A 21287-nucleotide genomic window follows, 5' to 3' on the forward strand; every position below is an offset into this window, starting at 1 on the left:
TTTTTTGGTAAATACAAATGACTACTAAATTTCTATTCCTGCTCCGAACTAAACTCATAAAACCAACTGTCCTGACATCTCCATTTTAATGACTAATAGGCATTTTTAAATTCAGTTTGGCCAAAACAACTTGATTCCCACCCCCGCCTCCCACCACACACACACACAATCTGTTCCTCTCCAGTCTTCCACATCCCACTATCCACCCAAGGTGCTGAAGCCTAAACCCAGGAGTCATTCTCAGTTACTCCCTTTTGCATCTTGAATGAATACAGCAACAAGTCCAGTTGTCCCTTCATCCAAAAAACATCCCAAATCCATTTACTCCTCTACCACCATGGCCCAAGCTCCACCACTGCCCGGAAAGTGTTTCCCCAGTGTGAAAGTGTTTCCCCAGTGTGAATTTTGCTTCCCACCGTCTCACTGACTACCTAATTGTATTAAAGTATACACTCCAGGGGAGGCAGTTTCTCCAGTTGGCTTTTACCCCACTGTATCACTAATTAGAAAATTCAGGCTTGAGAAATTAGTCTCATAGTTAAAAGGGAAAGGAATGTTCTTTTTGGTTACACAGCCTGGTCACAGGATGACTGCGCTGTTTGCACCTGAACAAAGAGAACTTCCTGGTTACAGGAAGGCCATGCCAGCTGTGCCTAAACAAAGACACCGTCCTCTTACCTCCCTTCCACCCGCCCCCCGGCCCCCGCCGTGTACTCCAGCATGCATTCCCCTCTGGTTTAACATATAAAAACCCCAGGTCCCTTTGTCGTTTGCATATTGTGTCACATTGGGGGCATGCATAGAGGAGGTCTCTTTCATTTCACCCTGAGACTCAGTGCTAAAGGAAGACTGGTCCGAGGTGAATCTTCCCCTATTCCTCTAAGTAACAAACCTTGTAATCATGCTACTGGGTAATGTCATTACTCTGCTCAGAGCTACGCCCTGTACAAATCTACTTTCATTTCTCATCCTTGACACATCAGAACCACCATAGTTATCTGCCACTTGGTCCCCTGTGACAGTCTCCTAACTGGCCCCCCTACTACCTGTCACTCTCCACAACCTATTCTCTGCACTGTAGCACTAGCTGTTTTTTTTAAAGTAAAAATTGTATCATGTAACTCCCCTACCCAAAGCTGAATGGCTTCCCTTTTACTCCTTAGGATAAAATCTAGACTCTTAGTAACCATGGCCTTTATGATGCTACATGACCTGGCCGCTATCGATCTCTTTGACCTCACCTTGTACTGCTCACTCCCTTGCTCACTGGGCTCCACTCCCAAGAGCCTTATCTGACCTGCAAAAACACCAAGCTCATTTCTGTGTTATAACCTTTGCACTTGCTATTCTCTCTGCCAAAAACGCTATATCCCCACAGCTAACTCCTTTATGTCATTCAAATCTCCAATCAAAGCCACTTCCTCTGTGTGGTTTTCACTTAACATTCACTCTTACTTCAGTCCCTCAACCCACCTCAGTCATTCACCAAGACCTATGAGAAAGTGTGCTCCTTGACTTACATAAAAACCCATCTCTAAATAATGACAAGATACATGACATGTAGTAGTTATATATCTGTAAATATTCTAACCGCACTAAATGGTCAAATTCAATTAAATATTTGCTGACCACCTTTAATGGATAAGGCACAGTGGGAATTAAATGGTCCTGCCCTAACCTTTTAAAAGCTGCTTCTCTAATTCTTGGCCTGGTCACAAGGATGCCAGTACTCAAAAGGCACCACTAAAATTTAGTAAGGGCTCTAAGATGTTCTCTCTCAGTCCATCACTACCCTAATTACATTTTATACACATATTGTCTATACCAAAAACCAAAACCCAGTGCTGTCAAGTCGATTTCGACTCATGGCAACCCTACAGGACACGGTAGAACTGTCCCGTAGAGTTTTCAAGGAGTGCCTGGTGGGATTTGAACTGCTGACCTCTTGGTTAGCAGCTATAGCACTTAACCACTACACCACCAAGGTTTCCATATGGTCTATAGGATGTGAAATTCCATATTAAGGAATCACCTACAGACATGTACATGGTGTTCAACTTGAGTACCGGACTTGAGGGAAATTCTGGTATCCCTCCCTCTCAGGAACTGTGCACTGTCTCTCCACAACACCCCTGGAATACACGTCTTCAACCATCTTTCTAGGACAAGCTGTCCTCATTGTTCACTCCTTAAAATCTCACTGCTCCATTTGATCCATGTGGTCTGATAATAATCCCACTTTTTCTATGCTTTTTTCTCTAGCTCTCAAGGGAACAGAATACACCCAGCTATGACTGTGCTTAAAGAGATACAATATGAGACTCAACCTTAAAAAGGAGGACCTCACCTTGTGCTCTTCCTTGTTAAATAGTAAGAACACAGCTGCAAGGTGACGGTAAGAATTAGGAGGTATAAACTGTGGCCATGGAACAGAGAAGAAGATTCACCAATGGTGCCTGGGTTTCTTCATCTATAAAATGAGCGAGTTAGACTAAATGATCCCAAAGACTCTTCCAAATTCAGAAGGACTCCTGATCTTAGCCCCGTTTGGAAAAGACTTTGATGAGCTTCAGCACTGTCGCCACGAAGGGCTCAAATGACCCCCAAATATTTCAGATTCCTAAGGCACAAGCCCCTGACTCTAAATAATATGGGCAAATAGTCACAGGTTCACTCAAAGCCAAGATAAATGGAGTATTTTTTTTTTTTCACTCAAAGCCAAGATAAATGGAGTAGACTGACAATATGTCATTACACCAATAACTTCCCATCAAGACAAACCCAGAAAGACAGTCTCTGTTCTGAAAACTGTTTAGCAGTGGATGCAGAACACATCACAACCAGGTCTTCTGGAAAGCCCTCACCTCCATTTAGTTTGCATGCTGAATAGCAAAGTCTGTCCTATCCCAACCCATATGTATCTCAAAAAATCAAAAAGTCATTTTGGAAATGGAATTATATGAATCTCTCATGGGAATAAAATATAATTAATTCTTAAAAAGCAGCAATGTTCAACGGTAGGGGAACCACTTAGAACACCTAACCACTTAGGATATCATAACATCCATTCATTCTGGCCTTTAATACAAACGTTATGCCTCTGGATAAGAGGTCCGCAATGCTTTCTGGGAGAAAAGTGGCAGGAGCTACACAGACCCTGGCAATTCCACACATAGTCTTGCCCAAAGCATGTTGCAGACATTTTCTGGTTGGAAAGAAGGAGAGCAGGTGGTCCCGTTTTCTTTCTAACTGATCTCACCATGGGACAAAGCTTGAGTTTTAGAGTCTGCCCATCAACACTTCCTTTTTACCATACCCTTCCCCAGACAACACTGTGTGCAATCCCATCCTCCCAGCTTGGTTAACCTGATTAATATTTTTTCAGGCTCAGTAAACAAGAAACTCAATACATATACCTCACACATGGGGTGAAGAAAAAAGGCAAATAATTGTTGCTTTGACACATAACTTCGATTACTCACACAAGTTTATGTCTCACTGGGTAATAACGTTTTAATAAAGATACCAGATAAATCCTTGCTAAATGACAATTTGAAATCCTGTTTCAAGTATAAGCAGATATTAAGTACTAACATGCTTACCATGTGAGAGATCAAAGTCATTTGTGCTATATTATCCCAATATCAGGTATGTAAGGAGCCCTGCTGGTACAGTGGTTATGCGGTCAGCTGCTAACAGAAAGGTTGGCAGTTTGAAACCACCAGCTACTTTGAGGCAGAAAAGACTTGGCAATCTGCTCCCATAAAGATTACAGCCTTGGAAACTCTATGGAGTAGCTCTACTCTGTCATACAGGGTAGCTAGCAATCAGAATCAACCCGACGGCACACAGCAGCTGCCACCACGTATGTATCAGGTTTTATTCTGGCAAGGTTCAAGACCTGTCTCATCATTTTGATGAAGAGAATATCTATATGAGGGATAAATCCAGGAGGACCCAAGGGATTGTATAAATTTATTTTTGTTCACAAAAACAAATCCTATTAACTTCATAATTAAAGTGACCTATTCTTGTTCATTTTAAGCAATTCAGGATGTATTTCGATACTCATTTCAGTTAAAGGATTAAAAATGTAATGTGTATATCTCAATTTAAAAAATGCAGTGTGATAGAGGAGAATGCACGGCAGATTTAGAGACAGAAGCCTTGGTTTTCAGCCTCAGTTCCAATAATTACCAACAGAGCTACATCAGGCTAATGACCTCACATCTGAGCTTTATGCTTACCACTACCACCACCACCATTTCTACCTTACAGGTAAGGGAGTTCATATCACTTCCCTGACCACTGTGAGATCCAGACACAATCCTGTCTTTGAAAGCAGTCTGTTAACAGCTTTATAGAGTACACAGGAAGAGTAATTTGTTCTACCAGGAACAGGTTCCATTTCCAGTGCCCATACATTAATATGTGTCAAGAGCCTTAAAATTTTCATACCAGAAAAAATAAGATGGGACAAGAGTGATGGGTACATGGTGTTCATTATACTATTCTCTCTGCTTTTGTATATGCTTAAAATTTTCTATAATAAAGTTGGCTTCTTAAAAAAAAAAAGTTTTCATAACTATTTGATTCATTATTTTTTACTCCCCTTCTTGAGTTGTAGTCCCTGGGTGGTACAAACGTTAATTTTAAATTCTAAGACTTCTAATTATCCAATTGTTCTTTTTCCACAGCATCCTGTTCTTATTTAATAGATTTCATATCTCCTTGAACTCTCAGAGAACATTGATAAGAATTTCTTCCAAACTATTTTTTGTTCTCATAAGTCATGTACTTCGTTTACCGTGCATTCTACTGTATGTCCATGATGTCAGTCTATATGCCTAATCTTGCCCACCTAAGAGGAAGGAAACCTGTATCACATGCACACAGGCAATGATCAGTTACTTTTTTATAATGGCTACTACAAAGAAAGTACCTAAGTGTGCAAGAGTAAACTTACCTTCATGGAGTCAGAGTATAAAATATATTCCCTGAGCACAGGCAGAAAGTCTTCTGTCATGTCATCAGTCAGCTCCTCCAAGGCTGTGGAGCAGTTTCCAATACAGGCCGACACACCCTCCAGGGGTTCAGCCAGCTCACTCTCTAATGTGCTCCATGTGGAATACACAGGCCCATATTCTCTCAGCTCCACGAGGTACTCTAAAGGGGGAAGAGAAACCAATACGGTCTGGCTGAGTAGCAATCGCCAGTATTATGACTCAGGTAACCACCACAGCCAAGAGCTTGCTACATTCAGATGTATTTCCTTGGCTACTCTACAGCTAACATCATAACATCCATTCACTTTGCCCCCTAACGCGAGTGTTATGCCTCTGAATAAGACGTTCACAATGCTTTCAAGGGAAAAGTGGTAGGAGCTACCTCCATCAAACGTCTTCAGAAACCACCACTCACCTACCCAAAAAGTAAAGCATTATTTTAACAGGCAGCAGGGGCAGAGTTTCAGATAGGTTTATGGGGATGTTCTTAAAGTAAAAAAATTAGTCACAATGGAAAGATAACAGAATTATAGGTGACATTTTGATACAGGAGATGTGGTCTTACATAGGCAGACTCACTCTCTCAGTCAGGTGTCACCCTAATACCCTGGTCCAATCAGAATTTATTCAGCACGATCCTTAAGTGTGGACGGTACCTGAAGCTATCGCCAGAACATGCAGGACCCACATGATACCATCATTTGGTAAAGGACAAGAGAATAATCATAAGTAGCTAGGAAAAATGTTAGATTTTTTTTTCCCCCACAAAGAAAATCTTGCTCATTATTTGTTACTATGATTTCCTGCTGTTACAGCAGGATGTTGTTGCCATTTTTTCTGTAATTGATGAATGGCAACCACTGGCGAATGCTTTTCAATGATTTCATGTGCCAGCAGGATTGCTAACAACGTTCAGGTCTGTCTGGCCTACACATGTGTAAGAAGACAAAGGGCTCCAACATTCCAGAATATGGCAAAGTAGGTAGCCATGAGAGGGATGGGGATGAAGTGGTGGCAACAGCCAAGAAGGATAAAGAAAGGACTCAGCAACTTCCCAGGACAGCAGGAGTGGGTTTAAAAGAAGCAGGGGTGGGACAGGTGAGTCAATTTCAAGTGTGATGGCTCACTAGGGTCATAACCTTGGCCAACACAGGTCACCATGTTGTCCTCTTGAACAATCTTCTAAACAGAAGAGATACCTAAGCTTGTTTTTAAAATTATCCTTCCTACAGATGAAGTGCAGTTGAGTGGATGTCTCTCCTTTTAAAGCTAAAGTTACCCATTGCCACTGAGTTGATTCCAACACATGCTGACCCCATAGGACAGAGTACGACTGCCCCATAGGGTCGCCAAGCCTGTAAATCTTTATGGAAGCAGACTACCACATCTTTCTTCTGTGGAGCGGCTGGTGGGCTCAAATAGCTGATCTCTTTTTTTTCTTCCTATTTTTTTTTTTTTTTTAATCGTACTTTAGTTGAGGGTTTACAGGACAAACCAGTTTCTCATTCAACAGTTTGTACACATACTGTTTTATGACACTGGTTGACAACCCCACGACATGTTAATACTTTCCCTTCTCAACCTTGGGTTGCCTATTACCAGCTTTCCTATACCCTCCTGCCTACTAGTCCTTGCCCCAGGGCTAGTATGCCTCTTTAGTCTCGTTTTGTTTTATTGGCCAGTCCAATCTTTGGCTGAAGGGTGAACCTCAGGAGTGACTTCATTACTGAGATGAAAGGGTGTCCAGGGGCCATATTCTCAGGGTTTTTTTTTTTTTTTAATAAGCAGACTCAAATTGCAGAAATGCCATTTCTGTAAATACAGTCCCTGGGCATGACCCAGATCTCAACAAAGAGCTCACCTATTTCTTCTTTGATGATTCGCTGGGCTATTCGATCGATGGTTCCTAATTTGAGCGCAAACGTATCTAAGTACTCGCCTATGGCTGCAAACTCAAGAGGCCGACTCCTCAGCTTGTAGCCTCCAGTGACATGCTTTACTGACTCGCCCACTCTGGTCAGCAGCGCCATTCCTTGCTTCTTGTAGGCATTCAGGTCCTAAGGAGAACACAGGAACAAACTGAAGGCGCTCAATGACACACAAGTTCATTTCTATCCATGCCTCCCCTCGGCCATGGTCCTGCCCTGTTATTGTGCCCTTTCTCCTATCTGTATCTTCAATTTCTAACACTTCAGCATGTAAAGTGTGCCCAAGGCTTGCCCATCTTAAAAATAGCAGCATCTTCCTCTAGCCCCTTTCCCTCTCTCTCCTTCCCTTCAAAGTCAGGCTGTCTGAGAGAATGGTCTAAAGATTCCATCTCTCCTTCTAACCTACCACACTCTAGATAAAAAACATCCTTATATCCATAGGCCATCTATTAGCTAAATAACAGATTGGCTCATAAAATAAACAATATCATCTATGAGTACTATGCCTCTTAAAAAAAATCATCTATATGAGACCAAATGGTCAACATTTACCCAAAAGCAAAGATCAAAAGCAACAAGGGGGCAGGGAAACTAGATTATTGGAAACAGAACAACCAGAATGGAAACAATGAGAAAGTTGACGCACTGTGAAAAATGTAACCAATGTCACTGAACAAATTGTGTAGAAATTGTTAAACGGGAACCTAATTTGCTGTATAAACCTTCACCGAAAACACAGTATTTTAATTAAAAAAAAAAAAAATCCTCATAGGTACCAGGCCTTCGTAAGACCATAACTGAAGCCTCAGAGTTCTTGAAATTACTTCTATAGAAAATATTCTCTTGAACAGCACTATATCCAAATGGGCTAGCTGGACTACATAAGCTCCACTTCAAGTAGAGCTTTGAAAGCATGCCCCCAGTTAGCCAAATTAATTAACATAGTACCTATATATATATTTTTTTATATGAACATAGTACCTATCCAATTGCGACACCCATTCTGACAATGACAGAAATTTTGGTTTGAACGTAGTTAATACTGAGCTTCTTCCCACCTCTCCCAGCATTACCAGCTTCTTCTTAAGGACACCTCTAGTTTGTGATAAGACCGTGTCATTGTAAGGAAAAGGAAGACAGTCTGCATTCACTATGGCAGAAGAGCACGTAAATGGCTCATCTAAGAACAAGATGAAGTTATTCAAGGTGTGTTAAAGAAAAGGAGGGGCTATTTAGTAGGCTAGATTATAGACCTAAAAATAGGATTAGAATTTGTTTTCTGCTTAAAGCTAACTCCTACGTACTCACTCACGTGAAGTTAGATTTTGATAAGATATTTAAAGGACTTTTTTTTTTTTTTTAAATCATTTTCATATTGCTTGGCCCACACGATAAATACCACCCCCCCAAAAAATCTTTCCTACTTATTCTTCACATAGATTCCTAGGATCAGGAGTCTAAGCTTTCTCTTCCCTCCTGTTTTTTTCTTTTATTCAATAAAAATGACTGAGCTTAAGGGCCTTTCTGGACCATGGACCTCTAAATTGGGTGAGACTGTGAGCTGCACTTTTGGAGACTAGGATGGATTTTTACCTTAAGAATAGCTTGAAAGAACTATACCTGAGGATCAGTTTACCAGGAAATAGTTACTTAGAAAAATGAGTACAGGTTAGATCTGTGGGGAAAAGATCTCGGGGAAAAAGATGCCATGAATGGGAACGTCATCAACAAGGCTAAACACTAATTGAGGCTTAAAAAAAAAAAAACTAAAGGACTTTGCCATATGGTTTCCTCTGACTGTAGAATGGCATTTCTCTAAAGTCTTTAATGTTAACCGATGTTGTCTATAAATATTTCTCAATTTTGCCGTTTTGAAAAAGAAAATGGGAAAGCACCTGGACCTCAATACCCTTGCCAACATGGAACAAATTACCTGTGGCCTGAATATGGAAATATAATACATGAAGCTAAACAGATGGGGCTGGAAGGAAGTTGGCACGAGAGTCTGAACATGTGACCCCATTTTTGCAGACAATGAGAGTGGAGCACCTCGGATTTTCTGGCCAGTTCTGCCAACAGGGAAATGCTGAGAGAAGCCAGTGAAATGTCAACTCAGGTGTGAATATACTGACTCTGGCAACTTTGTTGGACCCAAATATTTCTTTGGCAAATTCTTAGAAAATACCCACCTAATAGGAACATGGTTGCAGCCAAGTAATGCTGAAGGACTCTTGGTCAGGCAGTATGATGTAAAAAGAAAAGTCTGGGGTCAGGAACCATAAAGACCCAATTCCAAATCTTAATTATGCCACATAAAGAAGTACAAACTCCCTGAACTTCAGTTTCCTCAGCTGTAAAATGAGGCTATGAATAATCACTTACAGGGTTCTTATGAAGAACTTCCTCACTAAACAGTCAATAAATGTTCTTTCCCTTCCATGCCCATTGTTGGTTAAATTGGATCATATTACTGAAAGTGTTTAAGAAAATGCTCATCTCTGCTTTTGGTGAGTGAAAATATTCTAACTTCCTCTGCTTCTGTAAGAGGCTTTCCTCCTGAATTCTAACGTGGAAATCTTGCTAATGCAAACAGGCATCAGAAAAATAGAGCACTTTTATGACACCTGCTATCGTGGACCATTCATGAAGGTGGCTTGTGAGAGATCAAAATGGGTTTTTTAAGAATGAGCCCTAAGAATGCTAATTTGGGGGAGGAATGTGCAAAATTCTGTCCTTACCTTAGCCGTGAGGAAAACATTAAAGTGTTCATTGAAGGAGAGCACAGGATGATCCGTGATTCTTTTTAGGAATTTATCCAAAGCTTTTCTTCTGGTCTCCACAAACTCTTCTGAAAAACGATCCACCACACCTTTCACTACAAATTTCTCAGGAAGTGGCTGTGAAGACAGGAAGAAAAATATTCAGAGTAATTGGTGAGATGGCACAAGGAAAAACAATAAGGCTAGCAAATAATTCCTATTACCCGACTGTCCAAAAACAGCATTTCTTAATCGGTCAGATGTTTATATAGTCATCAATACAAAGATTTCTGAAAAATACAGATGGAGTAAACCACAATTACTCTGTCAATTTTATAATGCAGGGAACAAAATATTACAGCATAGTCCCTGGAATACAGAAAACAGGAGATATTTACCCAGTAAATTCAACAGTATAGTTATCTTTACACTGATTGAAGCACAGACCATGTAATACAAAGTTAGGGCAAACTGGGGAAAAAAAGTCTAAGGAAAGGAAAGAAGGCAGACAACCTCAACTGCATAAAAATGATTTAAATATCTTGAGATTCTACACTCAGTTCAAGGGGTAACGTAATAAGTGGAAAAATATGAACATCAGGTAAACCCATGTTTTTTTAAAAAATGCCCTTTTTATTTTTTTGTTTAGGTTTCACTCAAAAGTTCTTAAAAATGTAATTTCCTTTGCTCCCCTTCCTCAAATCAATTTCTCTATCCTATTTATTTTGAGCCAATATTGTTGGTGATTTAGAAAACTATCTGGTTACCAAAGGATCTTTGTGCTTTAATCTCATGTGTACCATTTCTGTAGTACTTGATTAAAAGGCCTTCCTCATTACTATTGCCACAAGGAAAGAAAGCATCCACTATCCACAGTTTTTAAATGTTTTATTTATTGAGTATTAAGAGAACATGTGACATTATCTCTAGCTCATAGAGCACAACAGTAACACCTGTGCCCATTAATCTATTACTCAACTTGACAATAGAGCTCGACATTGACAAATCTCCCTGTCCATTTGTTCCTGACCAGATGCACACTTCGGCCCACCCTCTGTAAGGGAACATGATCCCAAACTTTTGGCTCATCACCTTCTATACTTTCTAGTGTCTAAGCAATGTATTTATTGAGCTTGCTTTTGAATGTCATAAAAAATAGGACTATACTTGGCTTTTGTCATTCAACAGTCTGTTTCTGGACTTACCTGTACTGATGAACATAAGCTGTAGGAGATCATTTTATTGCTCCGTGGTCTTGCATTGCATGACAACTTGACTACGTGACAACTTGCCTACCATCCCCCCTGACCATGTACAGGTGAACTGTTCAATACTAACTGTGCCACTACTAACTGCTTCTGTGAACATTCCTGTAGACACATGCTAGGCACAGTACAAGTCTCTTTAGGGAATAAGCCAAGACGAGAAAGGCTAAGTCAAAGAGTATGTGCTTTTCGGATCTATCTAGACAATCATTCCCTTTTTTCTTCCTTTAATATAACTGGCCAATTAAATTAATATATTTTCTAATGTTAAACCGATCTAGCAGTTCACGTTCAAAGTGGTAAATTAAACACAAGCAATTAACTCCACAACCTCCCCAAAATCCTATACTATGACAATAAAGAGATTTTTTTCTTTTAAATTATAACACCCTAAGCACTAAAACAAACACAAAAACACAAACAAACCAAACCCATTGCCATCGAGTTCATTCAGATTCACAGCAACACTATAGGACAGAGAACTACCCCATAGAGTTTCCAAGGAGTGCCTTGGTGGATTCAAACTGCTGATCCTTTAGGTTAGCTGCCATAGCACTTAACCACTATGCAACCAGGGTTTCCCCCTAAGCACTAGTGGACTTAAAAAAAAAAACAAAAACCAAACCCGCTGCTGTCAAGTTGATTCCAACTCATAATGACCCTAATAGGACAGAGTAGAACTGCCTCATTGGGTTTCTAAGGAGCTCCAGGTAGATCTGAACTACTGACCTTTTAGTTAGTAGACATAGCTCTTAACCACTATACCATCAGGCAGACCCAAAAAAGCAGAATACTGAACCAGCAGTGGGGAATGCCAAGGAACAACCCAGATTTATAACACAAAACCTTTAAAAAAAAAATTAGGAATTGGCAACACCAGCACCCCTGGAAATGAGGCACGTGGGGTAAGAGGGAATTCAACAGCCTCAACCTGAAAGGCTTCAAGAGAGTCGGTTTGTTGTCATTCTCAAGAATAAAGACTGGTGCCATGCTTCCAGGGTTCATCTTCCACCTTTGTTCCTACTAGTTGTTTGACCATAGTCTTTGGGCAAGTTCTATAATCTCTCAGTACCTCAGTTTCTTCATCTGTAAAAAACAGGTTAACAATAGTACCAACTTCATAGAGTTGTTATGAGGATTAAATGAGTTATACCTTGAAAATGCTTCAAATAATTCCTGCTACACAATACTCAATGAAAGTTTGGTTGTTTGTTTTTGTTGTAGAAGTGGCAGCAGCTTCAGAAGTCTGCTATCTTCAGGGACAGCCAGTGTTCAGTTAAATCTTAAGACAGCAGGAGCGTTCAGTGAAGAGGCTAAGAATACTGGTGAATTTCTTTAAAATAGGACAGGAGTTTTAGAGGGCACAGTACAATGGAAAGGTTTAGAAATGAAAGAAGAGAGGGGAGTAGAGTCAGGAATAAAATTACAGAGCTACATGAGAATAACTTATCCAAGTTAGAGACCCACTGGAGCTTACACTTCCATAGATTATTGTTGTTGTTAGGTACCATCAAGTCGGTTTTGACTCACAGTGACCCTATGTACAACAGAATGAAACACTGCCCAGTCCTGTGCCATCCTCACAATCATTGTTATGCTTGAGCCCCCTGTTGCAGCCACTGTGTCAAACTATCTCATTGAGGGTCTTCTTCGTTTCTGCAGAGCCTCTACTTTATCAAGCATGATGTCCTTCTCCAGGGACAGATCCCTCCTGATAACATGTCCGAAATACATGAGATGAAGTCTCGCCATCCTTGCTTCTAAGGAGCATTCTGGCTGTATTCCTTCCAAGACAGATTTGTTTGTTCTTTTGGAAGTTCATGGGATATTCAATATTCCATAATTCAAAGGTGTCAATTCTTCTTTGGTCTTCCTTATTAATTGTTCAGCTTCTGAACACAGATGAGGTGACTGAAAACACCATGGCTTGGATTAGGAACACCTGAGTCCTCAAAGTGACATCTTTGCTTTTTAACACTTTAAAAAGGTCTTTTGCAGCGGATTTGCCCAAGGCAATATGTCATTTGATTTCTTGACTGCTACTTCCATGGGTGCTGGTTGTGGATCCAAGTAAAATGAAATCCTTGACAACTTCAATATTTTTTCCATTCATCATGATGTTACTTACTGATCCAGTTGTGAGGATTTTTGTTTTTCAGTAATTGGAAATGCACTACTGGGTCGGATGCACAGGCCATCCAGCCCAAATGCTCTGAACCAACTGAACCAATTGTTGACCCAATTGTTCTGAACCAGTCTAAAGCACCAGAGAAGATGTCTTAACAGGGTACAGCCATCGTTTAGAATTACTGTTTTATTCTGGTCAGTTCCTTTCCAGCTCTCTTAGGTAGTCATTCTTTAATCCTATACTCAATCTCCAAACCTTCATGCTAAGCAGATTACCATCTCTCTGAAGTAGGAGCCAAGTGTAAGGGTATCACATAGGAATTCTCTAACCATTTTTGCTTCCTCCACAGAAACTCATCTACCCTGTATCAATTTGATTCCTCAGGTCTCCCCAAAGTTAATTATTCCATCTGTGTTCTTGATACCATTAGTTTATTATCATGTACATGTCATCATTAATTAATTATACTTTCTCTTTCCTGTATCTTCAACATCTCCTGCTCATTCAGATCTTTTCCCCAAAGCTACAAATATGGTTGGGTCTCTTTCTACCCAGAAAAAAAAAAAGAACCAACTATCTCTTGACCCTACATCTCCTCCTTCTCCGCCTTCCTTCCTTTCTCCCAACCTTTCTAAAGAGTTGTTTATCTTTACTTCTACCCTTCCACTGATCTCATAACACCCCCCCCACCACACACACACCACAAAAAAGAAAAAAATTAACTGATTTCAGTACTTTCCTCAATGTTGCATTTCTCAGCCCGACCCCCACCTGCTGCAAAAACCGTTCTAGATAAGATGATCACCAGTGACTTCCTAATTACCAAATACAGTGGATATTTTTCTGTTCTTATCTCATGTGAGTTCTCTACAACACACTCTCATTTGTTTATACCAAATAGGACTTGGGAGGTAGGCCTAATGAGCAAATAAGTAGTTAGGTGTGCCTCACTGAACAAAACAGATGACCTCCTGAAATTGTTATTCATTCATTCTCCAGATTTAGCAAATTGGAGTTTGTTATTTAAAGGAACCCAAGGGTGAAGCTTTCTGCAAACAGAATTGCCTTATGTAATAAGCATTATTATTTCCAAATGTACAAGACTTTATAAAATTTGTTTCTTCCTATATCAAGCTTCCTTAAAGGGACACACCAACTCTCAGCCTCGCCTTTAGAACTGCTTTCTGGATTGCCTATACATAGAAATCTGGGTTACCGGTGAAATAATTGCCATCCATAGCCTGTAAATGAGATAGCACAAGTGAAGAGCTCAACACAGCTTCCAGCACATAGTAGGTACACAACGAATGTCAGCTGTTTCTATTAATTTGTAAACACAGAGAACCGAAGGCATAATTGAGAGTAGACTAAGAGGTGGAACTTCCACATATCTTTTAAGCTGAACTGTTTTTTTAAAAAAAACATCTGGGGTGGGGCCGAGGGAGCAGGCAGAGGTAGAGATGAAATGAGATGGACCATGAATTGATAAATGTTGAAGCTGTGTGATGAATTCATGGAGGTTGATTGCACTGACTCTCTGTAGTATATTTTGATATTTTCTCTAATGAAAATGTTTTAAATATTTCAAGGTTTAATCAGTTTTCCAACCAAAATACCTTATATTTTTATAGCACTTGACACTTTGGAAAGCATTTTCACATCCATTATTATTTCATATAACTTTAAAAGAAAGTATTTTTTAATCTGCGAAACTAAAGCATATTTCCTGTAGATTGTTATTGAAAAGCTACTATTTCTGGGTAGAAAATTTGGACAAAGATTTCAACTGCTCAATCTTGAAATGCCCAACTTCCCGTTGTCAGCATTTAAATTGCTTCTTCTGTGCAATTCAACACTTGGTGCACACACACAGTATGCCAAAAACTCATTTTTCCTACCCATGTCAAACTAAAAGAAAAAACTGCTCCTAAGCAAAAAAAAAAAAAAAAAATCTAACAAATAAATAAAGGAACATCAAGATTAAAAACTATGTCTCTAAAAAGAACAATCACCAAGTCTGGCTTAATTCAAAGTAATTGAAAGTTCAAACAATGCTTCATTACTTATTATCTACTTGGTAAGCTAAAAGCACGTAAATTTAAAAGTACAAAAAAAGGAGAAACCAACCAGAAAATGAAGTTCTAGCTTTTATTGATTATTTCATCCAAAGAAAAACAGTTGCTGCATTACAAATTTCTCCTCATTAATTCCTATGAGACTTCAGCACTGCCTAAAAGAAAATTAGATGCATAATAAATATAAATGTATCCTTCCAGCAATGCTTCCTTCATAAAAATTGAAGTGAACATTAAAGTTCCAGTTGAATGCATCACTGTGATGGTTAAGGTTGTGTGTCAACTTGGTTAGGCCATGATTCTCAGTGGTTTGGTAGTTATGATGTAGCTTGGCAGTTACATAATGATGTAATTTGGCAGTTATGTAATGATGTAATCAACTCCATGATGAGATTTGCTATGAGTAGCCAATCAGTTGAAAGGGAGTTTCCTTGGGGAGTGTGGCCTGCCTCCAGTATATAAATGGATGTTCCAGCAGGATGGTCTACCAGGCTTTCACTCTGAATCCTGCATCCAGCTCGTCATCATATGACCTCTGGTTCTTGGGACTTGAGCTAGCAGCTTATCTGCCAATCTTGGGATTCATTAGCCTCTGTAGCCTGTGAGCCAGTAGCCTGGTGTCTTACCTGCCGATCTTGGGATTCATTGGCCTCCTCAGCCTGTGAGCCAGTGGCCTGCTGTCTGACCTGCTGATCTGGGGTTTGTCACCTCTGCAGCTGTGTGAGTCAGGAGAAGTCTCCAGCCTGATGCCTGACCCATGAACTTGGGACTTGGCAGCCTTCTACAACTGCATGAGCCATTTCCTTGAGATAAATTACCTCTAATCTCTTTTTCTCTTGCTCTTTTGCTCTCTCTCTCTACATATGCTTCACTGGTTTTGCTTCTCTAGAGAACTCAGCCTAAGAGAATTGCTGAAGTGTTTAATAGATATATGTGCTTCATCTTCCAAAATCTATTTATGTCCATCTAATTAGGAAATCTATTTGTTATAGTAACTAGTAGTTCCCAAGGAAGTGAAACAAAACATTCTAAAACTAACTTTCGCGCACACACACACACCCCCCCCCCCGAAAAATATGCCACAATGAAGACTTTCTGGTGGCTTCAGTCATTAGGTAATAAACAGAAATGAGGTGAACAGCCACTATGAGATGATGAACATACGCATTCACCACATTTTTAGTTCCAAGATAGCATTTTGAGAACATATGATCACTTCTTCCCACTTTTAAAATTTCAAAGGAATAAAACAATATAAAATGTTACAACACCAGAAAGCATAAAAGAGTATTCTTAACAGACCAGAATTTGTTAAAAACAAAGCAGAAAAGACTGATTGAGAGAAAAGTTGATCAATATCAACCATCATGTGATTCTATTCACAGAGGGCAAAGGACAATGTAGGAAGTATGTGACAGCACCCTAAAATCTGAGGTCCTCGGCATGACTGAAATGGATCACAAAGGTCTGGATCAAGCTTCATCTTTTTTAAAGCTTCTGCCTGAAAATTTTCCACTCTTGTAAACCTTTAACCACCCTCAGCAAACAATACAGTGAGCAAGGATGAAAAAATATTTGTCAAGAAATGTTTATCCAGATGGTCTTGGGAAAATGTTTAAGCAGCATGCCCCAGGAAAAATGTATACATTTTACCAAATCGCTTGTTAGGTTGGCTTCACAAAGTCTACGTTAGAAAAGAAATTAACTAACCTTACACAATTTTAACTTACTGTTTGCCTTGTAACTATACATTATCTCAAGCCCCACAAATGTGATCACGTACTCCTCTCCCACTTGTCTGTATAAAAAGCTTGTCTCTCCCTCAGAACATTGGAACACTTTAATCTCATATCGCACTGTTTCCCAGTCTCGTTGTTTCTACTCCCCAAATAGATCCCTTTGCTTTCACTTTTAACAGAGTGTAAGTTTTGTTCAACGCTTCAACAGAAGTTAAGCGGTTGGGTTTCCCCAGCAGAGCACCAGAAACTGCCAAGTTCAGAGCCATAGGGCCTGGGAACAAGGACAAGCCTTGGGACAGCCAGTGTGGAAAGGCAAATCAAGGAACTCAAGTTGCCTCCCCAGAACCAAAGTCTGGCTTGTCTGTTCATCTCCTACTTTACATGGCTCGAATGAAACCCTGAGAAAAGTAGAGATTTTACCTCTATGCTCCTAACATAGGTAGTAGAATCTGAAAGCTCCATGGTTCTGAAACATTTAAACCATAGCTGGCTTAGATTAGCCAAAGAACCCAGAAATTCACCTCATTCCCCCAAATTTTCCAACTTATTGAAAAGATTCTAAAGTTCACTCTGAAGAATAAAACATGTGTAAACAGCTAGAAAACTTCTGAAAATAAAGTACATTAAGGGGTGAGAGCAGAGATGGTTTGTAAATGTGCTATAAAGTTACAGTAATTCAAATGATATGAGAGGGGCACCTGACCAGAGAGATCAATGAACCAAAAGGTTCAGCAACAGCCCATGAATACACAAGTCTAATACATGGTACAAGAAGCCCTGCTGGTGTAGCGGTTAAAGGTTGGCAGTTTGAAACCGCCAGCTGCTCCGTGAGATAAAAGATCTGGTAATCTGCTCTCATGATTGCTGCATGTGAAACCCTATGGGACAGTTCTACTCTGTCATGTAGGGTTGCCTTGAGTTGGAATCGACCTGATGGCACACAGCAATGATAATACGTGACTGGGTAATTCTGGTAGAACCCTCGCCTTCCATGTGGGAGACTGGGTTCAACCGCCAGCCAACGCACCTCAAGCGTAGCTGCCACCCATCTGTCAGCGAAGGCTTGTGTGCTGCTGATATGCTGACCAGGTTTCAGCGGAGCTTCCACACTAAGACAAGCTAGCAAAAAAGGCATGAGAATCTACTTCCGAAAGAGCCGGGGAAGAATCTACGGATCACAACAGTTTGATCCCATTGTGAATGGAGTTGCCTTGAGCCGGGGGCCAACTCAAAGGCAGTTAACAAAACCAATACATGGTATAGTCTAATACAAGATATTTGATAAAGATGACTGACTACTCATGAGTAGTTCTAGGACAAATCATTCCCTGTTTGAAAAAAGTAGGGTACTTGCATCTCATATCAAGATAAATTCTAGATTTAAATATAAAAAATAAAGACAAAAAACCATAGGAAAAAATATAAAAGTATTTTATTTTTAACATCTTAGAGACAAGCTTATGTTATGGACTGAATAGTGTCCCTCAAAAATATGTGTTGTAAATCATAACCTCTATGCCTGTTGTTATAATCCCATTTGGGAATGAGTTTTCTTTGTTACATTAATGAGATAGGATTAGTCTAGGGTGTGTCTTAAATCAATCTCTTTTGAGATATAAAAGTGATTTAAAAAGCAAGAAAAAGGAGCTGAGATTGGGGAAGAGAGATGCCAGCCACATGAACACTACTCAGGAACAGAAGCCCAAAGAGACAAGGACTTTCCTCCAGAGCCAACAGAGAGAAAAAGCTTTCCCCTAGGACTGGCACCCCGCATTCAGACTTCTAGCCCCCTAAACTGTGAGAAAAGAAATTTCTGTTTGTGGTGCGACAGGTTGCTTTTGTGTGGCCTTTCTCACCAGGGTCTTGTAACTCCTACCCAAATGATTGAGTGGGACTGTGCAAATAGTAATTGTGGCCCACCAAGGGAACTGTTCAATTTTGCCATCCTGCTAGGCTTAAAAGACAGCAAATTCCAAGGCAGGAAGAGAATCTCACCACTACCAAGGAAGAAGAGCCAGGAATGGAGCACATCCTCTGGATCTGGGATCTCTGCACTGAGAAGCTCCTGGAACCAGGAGACTGAGAGAGACAGAGAGAGAAAGCTGTTTAACACTGAAGATGGTAAGAAGCTGAGGCAGAGAAATGGTGGCAGTAGAGACTGGCAGGAAAAACCACACAGTGGGCTTCCACATACACAGATGGAGAAAGCTGAGTGCCTTTGGGCGAGAGACTTGCTGGTGGAGTATGGTGCCTCTGGGCACTTGGTGGAGCTAGGTTTGCTGACCCACAGAGCTGTAGCTGAGTACCTTTGGGCCAGGGATTACTGCCAGAGTGGGGTGTCTCTGAGCACTTACCCACAGAGCTAAAAGAGCTTTGTAACACGTGCCCAAGCAGGGCAGAGGCCAAGGGGCCCGAGAGAGGCATGCCTGCAGGCACAGATGAAAAGAGGCTGTCCAAATGGAAGAACTGTATCCTGAGCATTCTTGAACCTGAATTGTAACCTGTTACTTCCCTAATAAACCCTATAATCATGAGTATTGTCTATGAGTTCTGTGTGGCCACTGTGATGAATTATCAAACTCGGCAGAGAAGTAGAGTGTCAGGGGAGAAACATTTGGTGTCAGAATTGGTAAAGATGGCAGAGAGAAGAGATATATCTAACCTCTGCCTCATAGGAATCTGCCTTGGGCCATTGATCTGATTCTCCTTTCCCCTTGTAAAGTTTGAGGAGGTCAGGCAAGACCCTTTCCACACCATTTTTACACTGTTCGTTAAAGCCACCCAGTGTTATAGCAGCACTAGATAACCAAAATAACTTCAAAGCCAGAAACTGTAAAGGACAAGATTAACTTGGGAAAGGATTATTTTTAATAGAATCAAGTCTAAGAAAAAGGACAACTGGGTTGCGGGGGGAGATATTCCCAGCTGGGTGAATTTCCTTTGCGGATATGGAATTTTTACAAACCTATAGTCAAATGTATAGTCAAATGTAATGCAATGTAATTATTGTTTAAATTTACATTTTTAAAATAGATTGAAGAGATAACTTACAAAAGAAGAAATACCAATGCCCAGTAAAGCATGGAAAGATTTTCAGCCTCATCAGTAATAAAAAAAAAAATTTAATGAAAACTTAAGATATAAAAATAAACTCAAAATGTATCAAACAGCTAAAACTATAAAACTCTTAAAAAATTTTAGGGATAACACTTCATGACCTCAAATTTCGCAATGGTTTGTTAACATGACACCAAAAGCACAAGCAACCAAAGAAAAAATAGGTAAATTGGACTACATCAAAACTAAAAAGTTCAGTACTTCAGAGGACTCCATCAAGAAAGTAAAAAGACTGAATGGGAGAAAATGGTTGCAAATCATATACCTGATAAGGGACTGGTATTTAGAACACATAAAGAACTATTCCAAAAACCAAACCCTCTGCCGTCAAGTCGATTCCGATTCATAGAGACCCTACAGGACAGAGTAGAACTGCCCCATAGAGTTCCCAAGGTTGTAAATCTTTAGAGAAGCAGACTGCCACATCTTTCTCTGAAGGACCATCTGGCGGGTTCAAACCACTGACCTATGGGTTTGCAGCCAAGCACTTAACCACTGCAACACCAGGGCTCCTAAACAACTATTACAACTCAATAATAAAAAAAACAAATAGCTCAATCAAAAATAGGCAAAGGACCTGAATAGATATTTCTCCAAAGAAGATATAAAAATGGTCAACAAACACATGAAAAGATGCTTAACATATCATAAGACATTATGGAAATGCAAATCAAAACCACAATAAGATACCAATGCACGACCACTAAAAAACCAAAATAAACCCATTGCCATGGAGTTGCCATCAACTCATAGTAAACCTATAGGACACAGAAGAACTGCTCCATAGGGTTTCCAAGGTTGTAATCTTTACGGAACCAGAATGCCACATCTTTCTCTCATGGAGTGGATGGTGGGTTCAAACCACCGATTTTTCATTTAGCAGCCAAGAACTTAACCACTGTGCCATGAGGGATCTTTCTCACAACCACTAGGATGGGTATAATCAAAATGACAGGTAATAACCAGCGTTGGTGAGGATGTGGAAAAACTGGATTCTTCCTACACTGCTGGTAGTAATGTAAAATGGTACAGCCCTTTTGGAAAACAGTTTGTTGGTTCTTCAAAACGCTAAATATAAAGTTACCATATAATACAGCAATTCCACTCCTTTGTATACACCCAAGAAAAATGAAGTCATACATCCACACAAAAATTTATACATGAATGTTCACAGCATCATTCATAACAGCTAAAAAGTAAAAGCAACACAAATGTCCAACTGATAAATGGATAAACAAAATGTGGTATAACCACACACTGAAATATTATT

General features: G+C 40.0%; 1 protein-coding gene across 1 annotated transcript in view; it reads right to left on the reverse strand.

The window, feature by feature from the left end:
• Positions 1–21287, reverse strand: part of SNX30 (sorting nexin family member 30) — a 142223-nt gene that overhangs the window by 31723 nt on the left and 89213 nt on the right. Inside the window, exons 4-6 of the mRNA XM_003407800.4 lie at positions 9673–9831; positions 6868–7063; positions 4967–5166 (exon numbers count right to left, since the gene is read on the reverse strand). Coding sequence (XP_003407848.1) covers positions 4967–5166; positions 6868–7063; positions 9673–9831 — 555 coding nt within the window. The remainder of the gene's footprint in view (positions 1–4966; positions 5167–6867; positions 7064–9672; positions 9832–21287) is intronic.

The sequence above is a fragment of the Loxodonta africana genome, chromosome 9 (assembly GCF_030014295.1).
Source record: "Loxodonta africana isolate mLoxAfr1 chromosome 9, mLoxAfr1.hap2, whole genome shotgun sequence".
Classification (NCBI taxonomy): Eukaryota; Metazoa; Chordata; class Mammalia; order Proboscidea; family Elephantidae; genus Loxodonta; species Loxodonta africana.